Source organism: Grus americana, chromosome 11 (assembly GCF_028858705.1).
Source record: "Grus americana isolate bGruAme1 chromosome 11, bGruAme1.mat, whole genome shotgun sequence".
Classification (NCBI taxonomy): domain Eukaryota; kingdom Metazoa; phylum Chordata; class Aves; order Gruiformes; family Gruidae; genus Grus; species Grus americana.
In genome coordinates, this window is record NC_072862.1 from 6,913,528 (window position 1) to 6,926,340 (window position 12,813).

The window sequence follows — 12,813 nt, forward strand, 5'->3', positions numbered from 1 at the left end:
TAGTGTGCAATTTAATATATTAAAAATTATAAATAGTAGTTTACCTTTGTCTTGAAAACATTAACTTTTATTTTTCTGTGTGGTAATTGTAAATCGCTTGATCAAATTTAGGCGGCAGATCAAATTAAGAAGCTGTATAATCTTTTCTTGAAAATTGATGCCACTCAGGTTGAAGTGAATCCCTTTGGTGAAACTCCAGAAGGGCAAGGTAAGAAATTGAAGGAAACAAATGAATGCATTATAATTCTTTATTTATGCAAACTATAAATTAAATTGCATAGAAGGCTGTTGCAGCAGCTTTGCATTAATTTCATTTTGTAATGTAATTTAAGCTACATTCATAAATATTCCCATGACAGATTTTACATTTCAATACCTTTTGTTATTTCATCCAAATACTGGAAGTATTGGCTTCTACATGTTATGCTTTGTGAGAAACAGCAACGTTTTCTGCTCTTCTGCTCTTTGTACAAAGTTGGTGTTTTCTTGGTTTTGTATTGTTTGTTAATGTTGGTAGAATTACTGAGGTTGTGCAGAAAGAAACTTGTTATTTTACTTCTGTAAACTTACAGGGAAGTTAAAACCATAAGTGCATGACTCTGTAACCTACAAGAGCACAGGAGAAATTCCATCTGGAACTGACACTTACCTACATCCTTTGGGAAGAAAAAGGGTATTTGATCTGCTTCCACCATGAATACAGGTCTAAGAAGGCATAGGGTAAATAAAAGGAGCTAGATTAGCTTTCATGTCATTCTAGTAATCGATTTTCCAGCTGAAACCCTTCCTTCCATTTGTCATTTTTGTCCAAATAACTTGGACAAAAGTGAACAGAAGAGGGATTTAAGATGCCTGTGGTATATTGAAATAGAGTAGGGATTTACATGGATGAGCAGTGTGGAGCTCAGGGGGAGCTAGCTGAGACTTCGGTGTCAAAGGCTGCAGTTCACAGGCAATCGTGGCTTCCTGGTAGAGACCCTAAGTATCGTTTTGTGATTTGAGAGAAGTCTTTGACATTGGGAAGTGCTAGTGGGTGTGTCTTGACAAACATCCGTAAAGTACGCTCGAGAAAGACAATTCCAGTTTTTAACCAACGTTATAAAATATGGCTACAGATTAAAGTGGAAATTAGAAAATGGAAACAGAGAGCTTTTACCCATTTTAACCGGCATTAACAGTGCGGCTGCTTAATTGCTGTTCTGGAAGCTTTTGGAACTGCTATGTCAGTTCAGACCCTGAGCTCCTCACAGGAGTCAGTACCAACTGAAAGAATTAGCATTTTAAAAATACTTTTTATGTGTCCACAGCTAGACTGTAAAGTAAACAGCATTTCACTAAAAAAAAATCCATATTTTTGGCTCAGTTGGTCAGGAATTCAGAAGCTGAATTGTAGCTAGAAATTGTGCCATCTCTTCCAGTTGTCCAACTTTGTTTTTCCCTTTTTATTAAAAAAACAAATGCAAAAGAATTGGCAGAGAATTGTCCACAGCTTAAAAGGAAAATTCTGCTGGTAATGAACTCTGAAAAGCTGTAAAAGATGTAAAACAAATCCTGCCTCACCTTGTTTTATTAACACATCTTAAACGATGGTGCTCTTTGTTATAAAATAGGCTCTGGGACACTAAAATGCCCTCCTGTAAACTGACATTTTATAAAACAAATACAGAAAAGAATATCTTGTCTATTAAAGTATATGAGGATAATTCAGAGATAACGATAATAATGATCAAGTGTACAGTCAATTTTTATTATGTAATGAGCTGATTTCAGGTTAAACTAAGGTAGAAAAACATATCTATGGCTTAAATGTATGAATTCTGCTTTGATAGCAGACCTTTTCTGAATTCGTTCTTGGTTGGGGTTTTGGGGTGGGGGTTTTTTTTGTGTTCTTGCCACCAGAATCCTTTAACTCTCTGGATAGAGTTTACCTTATGAGAATGATTTCCACCAAATGCTTTAACTCTTTTTGTTTGAGAATCTTTTGCAGCACTGTGTGCTCAGATTTCCAGCTCATTTGAAGTACCATAATAAAGTGCCATTGAATCAATAGTTTCTGCATTGTAAACCTCACTCAGCTTAATAAATGTAAGTCAAATTCTTAGCAAGTAACTCCAGCTCCATTGGTTCTTGCACAATTTGTGAAATGTGCACTGGGGGAGAGAAACAGAAAAGCCTGCTGTTGACCAGTGTAGTTCTATTCTAAGATGTATTTTAAATGGAAATGCAAAATTTGCCTTCAGAACCCAATAGACTGTTGTTTTTCCCCGCCATTTAAACAGATCCATTGCCTTCATTAAAACCAGTTGGGAATGAGGTGAGAAGGACATTTTCATTTTGTGCTGCACAGTGAAGTTAAAGCAGAACAATGAAATAGGGCCTTGTGAAGTCAATGGTCTGGATTTTTCAAGTTCTAGCAACATGCAGCACATAACACTTTTGACCTTTTGAAGATGAAGGGTACCTTTAAAATACGTGCAACAAAAACTGCTGGAACTTTCATGCAGATTATGATGTGCACTTCAAAGCAAATTCATTGGTATGTTTGTCTGCTATGACTGATGTACTTGGAAGGTTTATTTTGTGGGTTCAAGACCACTGATATTCTAAAAACAAAATTAACTTCCTCAAAACTTGTTGAAATAATGTTCTCTAGTAGATAATTGACCAAGATACCTTAACACTACAGGGCAATATGGAAGGTAGCCAGTAGTCCTTATGCTCAGCCAGATGTCAAAAATTGGGACATCTATGACAATTGCCTTCTATGAGGCAGAGAAATGAGGTTGAGGTGAGAGAGCTCTTTGTGCCAGGACTCACTTTTCTGGTATTCCCACTTGCTGGTTCAAAACTACCTCAGATTTCTCGTATATAAGCACTTTGCTGTTCTGTTATTTTGGCAGAGCAAAGAACAAAATCGCCAGTTCATTACCTGCGTCATCTCAGCCATGTAATCCTGCAAGGAAGACCTTTAAGTATGTCTTGGGGATTAGTGAGTGGACACTGTAGACTTGTGTATAGACACTGAGAAGGAAGTGAAGAGGGCAGAGACAGCGGTCATCAGATAACAGAATAGGAGCATCATTGAGATGCTGGGTACCAACACAGAGCGGAAACTGGTAGACAAGTGGGGGCAAGCAAAGGAGAGGACGGTTGGGAATGAGAGGAAACAAAACCGGTGGTCCTAAATGGTCCTAAAGGACCATGGTGGCACTAGCTTTGCAGCCTTGCTGGAGTACTGTGAGGTGGCACTGTGGAAAAAATGAACTGATTTGGAGAAGTTGCCAACTTTGCTTTTCTGTAATGGCTGTGCATATTTAGTGAGCAGGGCTTAATTTGAAGGATGGTAGGAGTTTTTATGCTGTTTTCTCTGAGGTTTTTCCCCATGTGTTTCATATCCAGGAAGCTGAGGAGCAGAACAGAGTGGGTTTCAAGCTGTGAAAGCCATCTTAGTAGCAGACATACACAGAAGTCTTCCTGTGCTTATTTCTTTTTTGCTAGCAGTTTCTCCATCTGAAATGTCTTAAAGAAGAATAAAGATAAAACAAATGGAGAACACTTGAGTAGCTTAATGCAGTTATTTCTAATGATAAAATATAAGTCTCTGTATGAAGACGATTATTCCTGTCAAAGTAACAGTTAAGATGGATTTATTTCTTGCTGTGTTTTGTGTTTTTCACTTGTGTGAATTTCCAGTAGAAAATACATTGTCATATGTATTTCCTTTTGTTTAATTTTGTAGCAAATTCTTTGTTAACACTATTGGGTCAGAAGCCTGTAACTGCCAGTTTCTTTAGTTTGTTTTGTTTGCTCTCAGTATAAGCTGCTGAATTGTCAGATGACAAAAATCTTATACTGCTAGCAGAAACAACAGAAGTACTCCACCAATATAAGTGTTAGGGCTTTCTTTGATATTTGTTCAGAATTCTATTTGTTTAGAAGAAAAATTCATTTGTATAATCTATGATGCATGTAACAATATGCTTTTGATGGTGAAAATGGTTTGATAAATATTAATAGATGTTTTTCCTGCTATTTTGTACAACGTGGCCTTTGTTAAAGACGAATGTTCTGTAGAAATGAGATTCTGTTAATGTGACATTGAGGATGCTCATGCCTAAGGTAAACAGAGCTCAGAAACTGCAGTTTTACTCTAGCTTTGAGTTATTTGAGCAATTTAGGGAACTGAAAACTTGAAGAAGAAAAATGGTACAGGTCTTAGTTCATTGTTTAAAAAAAAAACAAAACCAAAACTATAGCAGCTCTAGTACAGTAGAAGCATATTATGAACTTCAGGCGTTTCTCCTTTTGGCAGATTCCCACATGATGGTTGACCAGGTCTAGACTCTTCCAAGAGATATTTATTATATACAGATACTCATGAATAGTTGTTTGAAACTGCAGTCACTGAAACTAAAATTGATCCTGTTTTAATTAAAAAACCCCACAAACCCAACACAAAAACCCCAGCAAGTTAGAAAACCAAACCAAGAAAACTCAATGGAAATCAAGACATACAACTGAGACTGCCCTATTTGTGTAAATGTTTTGTTTGCTCTTTGCTTAAATATTTTCTCCTGTTAAGCAATGATGTATTAAAAAAGAGGTATTTTTTGCCCATAAAAGATTGTGTGATTATTTTAATTGATGGGTATCGATATCAAATGCTAAAAATTGTCTTTTTAATTGTAATTGGCCTCTAGTTGCAGAGACACGTGCACTGCTCATGAGCACGTGCACATGTACCATGTATATGCTTCAATGGCAATATGAATCACAGAGCAGAAAGAGAAACAGATTTTTCTGGATGCAGCATTTAAAGGCACTTAAATCTGACTGGTTTGCATTGAGAAATTAATTATACTTCAGTCAGTAATTATAATTGGATATAGTACAAGTCAAATTACTTAAATAGTAAAATTATAAGTATATAGTCTTACATTTACTTAGAGCATTTTAATCTAATGAGGTGTTTGCCTATGCAAACCCATAGAAATAATGAGTCAGTAAATAGGCAAATAACCAGATTACTCTACATGCATTTCTGTTACTGTTTGTTTTTATGTGAATATTATGTCTACTAGCTAGTCTTTTGTATCTATTATTTAATATAGTCAGGTTGAGCTACATCTTAATTTGTTTTTACAGCCATAGCAGATGTTGACATTGACAAGAAGTTTTGTATTTACTTTTTAAATTTTCTTTATTTAAAAGTCACCTTTGATAATTTTTAACATACATTGGCTTAAAGTTGTTTTAATTTAGATCTTTAGGGAAATAATGTGCATATAGCTAATAACATTAAAAATATAGGTAAGGAAAGCATTTTGTGTTGCTCAACTATAAATGAATGCATGTTACCAAACATTGCTTCGGGTTGCTAACCTGTTACCTGTTATATATCTGTTATACTTTCCAAATATTGAAAGCAGAGTCTCTTACAAAATTACTGGAGACCGCCTGCCAAAATCATAAAAACTGCCTTCATAACTTATGGGAACTTTGTTTAAAGCAAACACAGAAGATCATCCTGTGACAAAGGCATGTGACTGTAGCGTGGAGATGCTTGCTGTACCTTTTCCCAATGTAAGATTTAAGGAAAACTTGCCCTTCTCTCCTGGACTCAATGCTAGAACTTCAGCTGATCGTGTGTTAGAAGCAGCATCAGTCCCTAAGCAACCCTCTCCCCCTCCTTCCTGTAGTAGTTATAATATTTCAGAAGCTCTAACTGTAATCTCTAAATGCCTATATGTTGTTTTATTTTTTTTCTTTAGTTGTTTGTTTTGATGCCAAGATAAACTTTGATGACAATGCAGAATTTAGGCAAAAAGAAATATTTGCTATGGATGACAAGTCTGAAAATGAGCCTATAGAGAACGAAGCTGCCAAATATGACTTAAAATATATAGGACTGGATGGAAATATTGCTTGCTTTGGTAAGAACAAATAAATCCAAAAGGCATTTGAAGACAGAATTTGTACTTGTTTAGTGTATAGACTTTGTTTATATTCTGACATTCAATCCACCCTTGACAGTATTTCAGTCTATTTTGCTGAGGTTTGTCCTTCCACAAGTTCTTGCAGGAATGGCACTAACATCGTGTTGAAACCGTGCTGAGGGCCACAGCAGACAAGCAGGGCACGTGTGGTGTCGGGGAGGAGGCGGGCTAAGGGGGGCCCTCTGGGGTTTTCTACCTTCTGAATTTTTAAGCTGACGCAATTGGTCTTTCCAGTAATTAAAACAAAACAAGAAAAATCATCAAAATTTGATCATTAATTTTCAAAAATGAGACTGTGTTACTTAAAAGACACTGCAAAAGTATGTGTGTAAAAACATGATATTCCCATTTACAAATTAATATTGAACTCCATTTCCCTTTAATGAAAGTTGCTAGAGAAGCTGCTTGGTTGTTAAAAGGAAAATACCAGTTTCTTATTTTTCTTGAAGTTTTTGTAGAGCAGAAATTACTCTCTTGTTTAGAAGAGATAAGTAAAAAAGTCAGGTATGCTCTAAATAATTTTCATTTTGTACAAATTCTTTTAACCTGTACAACATTTTACTATGAATCTAATTGAATTAGTCATTTTAACTCAGCTTGGTGAAATGACTGATTCTAGAAAATGTCCAGAGTTTACATTGCTTAGTTGTGTACTTTAACCACAAATCTAGAAGATACTGATAATGTGTTGCAGTTGATTCAGTAAGTGACAGTGAGGTTTTCATCTCAATTTAAAAGAGAAAAAGCCAAAGCAGCAGACAATAATTGGCAACACTACTGTATTTTTCTTTAGTATTAGATATTGCTGTTGAATTATAATTGACATGGAAGCCTCGCTTTGTCCAGCACGAGCAACTGACTGGGGAAAGATAATTCTCATCTACTTTTCCTAGCTTGGAGGATGTTTATACCCATGGGAATGCTTCTAGACTGGTGCAAATACAAAATAAAAGGCAGTTGCAGGAGCATCTGATATCTGTCCCCAAAATTTAGTCATCCATTTTACAGTAATGCAAAGCATCACGTCCTGCTATCAGAATGATAGGAGGGGAATCAATCTGTCTTTCACATCTCATGATGTGATTGCTATTCCCAGAAATTTGTTGTGTCTGTTTGTTTTTAAATCAGAAATTTTTGCATTTCCACAATTACCATTCCAGTGCTCGTACATGCTTAAGGGAAGGTGCACTTCTAGGTCCTAAAATTGATACAGCCATAAAGAAACCTAAACATTGGTGTGTATGCACCAGATTTTGAATTATTAGTTGCACTGGTTATCCTTGAATAGGTACTGACCTATTTAGAAATAAATATTGATGTTAACAGTTTGGGCCATATTAGGTGGTTGTGCTGATATGTTTTTAAGCCTTTTCACAAATCTTTTATACTTTTATGTGAAATATAAGCACTTGATGTTTACAATTACAGTCAATGGAGCTGGACTTGCAATGGCAACCTGTGATATAATATCCCTGAACGGTGGAAAGCCAGCCAACTTCTTGGATCTCGGTGGAGGTGTGAAAGAAGCACAAGTATATCAAGCATTCAAACTGCTGACTGCTGATCCAAAGGTAAAAAAGCCCAGTGTTGGTTTTGGACCAGAAACTTACCCATGCAGTAATGTAGCTGTGTTACAGGACTATGAATAGTATGCTGAAAAATAGAGAGAATGGTGTGAACATTGAGGATGAGTTACTAAATCCAAGAGGAAAATGATTTCACTGTGAACCACTGCACTGACTTTTCAGTTCCTGATCCACACTCAGGTTTGATCGGTCTCGAGTCGGTGCTTTCTCAAGGCAGTTCAGCACAGACACACAGATGTGGTAATGCTGGGCATTGCAGTGCTGCATTTTGAACATCTGGCTCCTAAAGTGGAATTTGTGGGGAGCTTTAGATACTTAAAATATTATTCCTAACAGTGTACTGCCACAGTGGAGTGAGAAGGAAAATGTAAATTAAGCAAATAGCTAATACTGAAAGCTGATTTGTACTCTTCTAAGCTTGAATTTTCTAAAATATCTGATTCTGCACTGCAGGATAGTAGTCTGTGTTTAATTAACATTCACAGGCTGGAATCATAGCCTGGTACGTTCTAACACTTCCTTTTGCAGATGGAGGTGCAGTTGCTCTTTTCTTTTTGAAAAACAGGAGAAGCCATTAGTCTGTGTGTATTGAGTAGAAGTTATTTCTAGAGATGCACGTTAACATGCTGAGGTCATTGGTCCCCTTTGCAGACAGTAGAATATATACTGAGAGAATATTGATCAGGTGTAGGCACTGGAGCGGTGCCAGCTGACCATCCCTGCCAACGTGGAGTTATGCTTTTGTGTGTAGCCAGAACTTTAGTTGCTGTAGATTTTTTTTTTTTACTAATGAAAACTTGTTGAAGGGTTTTGATCATCTTCTCCATCTCCTGTACCTAAGCATCTCTGCTGAAGTCCCATTTTCAACATTTTGTTTCTTTTTGTGGATCTGGCTTTGTCTCCTTTCTCTCTTTTTCATCTGTGCATCTATCCATTTTCCTGATGTTCATTGTGTCTGTGATATTAGCTCTTCTAAATACCACCTTCCTGTGGAAATTGCATCGCTGTAATTGTAGTAATTGCAGCAAGTGACAAAATGTTGTGACTTTTCAAATAGAGGAGGATATTGTTTGCAGTAAAATTTCAAGGCAAAATCAGGAAGAGAATTTACAGTACAAAATAAGCACAGGTTGATTTCATATTGTAAGCTCTTTGCAGTTGTAACTCTCCTTGCCCGTTTTTAAGGCACATAGTACCTTGATGGCTCAACTGTGCTAGAGAGAGTCATCTGCAATACTTAAAACATTCTTCCTGGATCTTTTTGCGCTGTCATAGGCCTGGGTCCTGCTGACCTTTTGTTTGTAGAGGTCTAGTTTTATGTTCTTCCCAAGACCCACAGGAAGAGAACCTGTTGTCTCCTCCTACTTAGTGATCTTATAGACTTCAGGTCATTAACATACCTAAAAGAACACAGACCTGGAGAAACAGAAGCAGGATATCTTGCCTGTGGCAGAAGGGAGGCAGGATGGGACTTGAGATTCATGCTAGAAAACCTGATAGTTTCCTTCATTGTGTGATGCTAGTAGACACTGTTATGCTTGTCTTCATTTGTGTGAGTTTTAGTTATTCTCAGGACGTTACAAGAAGATTTGCTTATGCGTGTTTGAGTTGTTCTGCAGTGTGTGCTTTGTATGATGATCAAGGTTTGACTCAGATGTAATTTAGTTCTGAAACTTGTGTTAGTGGTGGAGAAGCAGGTGCAGTAAAGTCTTAGATGTACAGCTTAGCTGATGATTATCACTATGCTAAATAGTTTCTTCTGTCTGCTACAGCACAAACAGCAGGTATTAATTTTGGTGATGAAACTTACTGAGTTTAAACAATTTTAAAACACAAAGGCATTTCAGTAGCTCTCAGCTATGTAACATCTGCATGCCCAACATTTGACTTGTAAATGTATCCTTCTATTACATATTCTGCTTATATATTATGCCTGAACACTAGCTGCTTAGACCAGGGCTAGTGAAGCTGTGCTAAGTGAGACAGTGGGGCAAAGGAAAGGTACCATGGCAAGGACCTGAACTAGTCACTTAGGCTTGTGTCTGTGCACAGCTGTAGCTGTGCCATTCCTGGCTTTGACTGGCTCAAGATGGAAAAGGCTTTAGCCTAAATGCAGCACAACTCATTCCTCATTAATTTGTTGCCTCCTCTCTTCCTTTTGAATGCCTTCTCTGATCTTTTCTCCATTCACAGGACGAATCACAGAACAGCTCCATTACATTTCTCTTCTGCCTGTTCTCTTAATTGCACTCCAGGAAAAAAAGGATGACCACTTAGAACCTCACTAGACTCTGTTACTTGGTATGGTGCAGGGGAAGAGGGTGGTTCTGAAAGCTATGTGCTCCAGGGAATGTAGTCCATAGCAAACTTGGATGCACGTACGTAAGTGACAGCGTTGTTGGCTGCAGACATTGTGGTTTTATTGAGATTTAATGCTGTCGCCCATTTCTAAGTTATTAACATTAGTTCTTATGAACCTGGCCCTGCACATATCAGTCATACCACAGCTCTTATCCCTGAGAGGCTGGCCAGGTTTAAGTGAGTCACTTCTGAACTGTTTCTTGTCAGCCTTTTCAGTTTGACTGATTTTGCCTTTATTTTATGTCACTGTGACCATCAGCAATACTGCTTCAGTTCCACATGATATCAGGTGAAAAACTTGTCTTAATGGTAACTGATGAAGAATATGTATGAGATTAAATTAGGATTAGGGAAAACATGCTGATATCCTGGTACATATTAGGAGACTGTAGCAGCCCTGGCAGTTACATCAACCTAACATCAAAGCCCTTGTTTTTCTTACTGCTCTGCAGTTGAATATTAATATAAGTATACTAGCTATTAAAAAAATATTTAATGTTTTATTTCATTCTGTTCAGAAAAGACAATAAATGTCTGTTATTTCCTCTCCTCACACACCATGTCCATTAGCTTACTAATATACAGTAAGATAATTGAATGAATCCTCTTTTCTTGACTAACAGTAGGCTTTACATCCCGAGAGTCATTGTGGCTGATGCAACATTCACAGTTTGTATCTGGTCAGTCAGTTCCCTGTAACCTTTAACCTGATTCCCACCTTGAGAAGATAAAAATTTGCTCTTGAGGGGCAATTAATTGTAAATGTCTCCAAGCCACACTCGGCCTCTGAGGAATGACTAAACAAACAAGAACAACAAACTCTGCAGGGCTGTAATGTGGAGAAGCACTGTCTTTTAGTTGTGCTGAAATATGGCACTGGCTGTGTTAACGGCATTGCAACAGAAGAAATCTTCCAGAAGGAAATGTTCAACTGCACTTTGAAATTGATCTCTTTCCCTCTCTTTAGTTGTCTTTTTAAAATGTCTATTTTGTATTAAAGCAAAAAAATACAGGTATGCCATGATTTGATTTAGTGAAGCTGGGATATTGTTTTTGAGAAGAATGAAGATCTTGGCTGGTTTGTTGCTGGTTTCATCTGGCTGTTGTCAGTGTCTATAATTCTTTAAAAAAAAAAAAATTTTTTTTTTTGTTGTTGTTGTAAAAGGTTACCCACTAGCTTTTGGATGGAAGTGCTGTCTCTGGAGTCAGTGACCCTTTTATACTCTGCTGGTCTTGTTTGCAGTCTGCCATATCCAATACTTCCTAGGTCAGACAGGTCATTGCAATGGTTCTGAATTCCATTCTTTTCACTATCTAAATTCCAGAGTCTGTTCTTTTTTTTTGGTTGTGTGTTTTGGTTTTTTTTTTTTAAATTCCTTCCTGCCTGTCTTGTTTCTGTGAGTTTGTGCCGTGCATCTGCTTTGGCAGAAAATGAACCATCTTCCCTCTTTTCAGGTAATAACAGGAAAGGGGAAGACGGGTCAGTTCTGGGTGTTTGAGCTGCTGGGAGGCACTGCAGGAACTTCATTGTTCCTCTTTGTCCCACAGTCAAGTAGAAGAGCCTGTTTCCTTCAGTATTTCAGAGGTTCTGAGTGATGTCTGGCTCTGCCCTGCACGCATGAAGTACTGTTTCAGCCATCCTCACTGAAGTTCTCATCCTTGAGTGCTCTCAGATCCTTACCAAGCGCAACAGGTGCTCGTTTTTATTCATGCTGAAGACCTGGGCTGTTATATTTACCATATGACTGCTTGTTGGGTTCAACAAGGTTTTGGAAAGGCTAAAGCTGCAAAAAACAGTCTTGTCAAACCTGCTGTCCAGGGCACTGAAGCTTGGTTGTCATCTCAGCCCTCTGCTTTGGCCTGGAGTTGTCCGACCTATCTGACTCTCCTAAACTCCTGCAGATTTTTCTTTCAGCTTTTTTATAGACATTGCAGAGATAGTCAACATCAAGTTTCAGATGCTGGAGTAGCTGAATTGTGTTTTTGAAGACCCTAGTGAGTATGAGAGCCCATAATGACTAGGCTCTTGGTGAGATGTATTTAATGACTACAATTAGGCAAAGGTCAGAAGTATCTTATCTACAACCTGAAGAAATTCACATCCTCTACCTTTTTCTCCCATGCTGTCTGGAAGGAATAAAAATAATATCGCGTAGGTTACTGGTATAGGAGAGTTGCCCATTAATGCTGACATAAATGGCATGCGTACTTGAGATGCGACCCAGACGTAGGACTACATAGTCTTTTGTCAGGCTTTTGGCTATACAACATCATTTTCTCTTTTTGTGTCTCCCTAGCAGGAGCTAAAATTCAGAAATACGAGTAAACTAAACTAAGCTGTAAGCAGGATTGTTTTGCCAGACTGGCTTTAGTCCTGAACTTAGCAGTTTTGACTCCTAATAGAAAGTAACGCTGAAATATGGGCAGGTAAAGGCCAAACTTATTTGTTGTTCTTGTTGTCCTTTTCCCCCTAAAGCTCCCTTGACAGCCTTTTTGGAAGCCTGTCATTGATGATACGACTAAAGACTTGTCAAATCAATTGATGTTAACAAGTGTTTGCTTGTCATATAAGCAAAATACTATTGACAGATTGACAAACATCTCTCTGGGAAAAAATATTCCGTATTGACATCTATTAACTCATATCCAGGGAAGAATTAATATCAAACACACACAAAACTTAATTTGTGGGGGTTTTTTTCCCTTTAGCTATTCTTTAGTCTAAATTCAAATTACTGTTTTATTAATATGGAATAGACATTCTTATTCCTTTCACTTTGCTTCACCTGTTTGCTTATGTCAGATGCATCTCTCTGTCCACCTCAGTGATGGGAAAAATAATGGCACTGATGTGTTTTGCCATTAAGTTG

General features: G+C 37.5%; 1 protein-coding gene across 1 annotated transcript in view; it reads left to right on the forward strand.

Annotated features, from left to right (window-relative positions):
* Positions 1-12,813, forward strand: part of SUCLG2 (succinate-CoA ligase GDP-forming subunit beta) — a 131,824-nt gene that overhangs the window by 68,417 nt on the left and 50,594 nt on the right. The window contains exons 7-9 of the mRNA XM_054838493.1: positions 112-208; positions 5,772-5,933; positions 7,425-7,567. Coding sequence (XP_054694468.1) covers positions 112-208; positions 5,772-5,933; positions 7,425-7,567 — 402 coding nt within the window. The remainder of the gene's footprint in view (positions 1-111; positions 209-5,771; positions 5,934-7,424; positions 7,568-12,813) is intronic.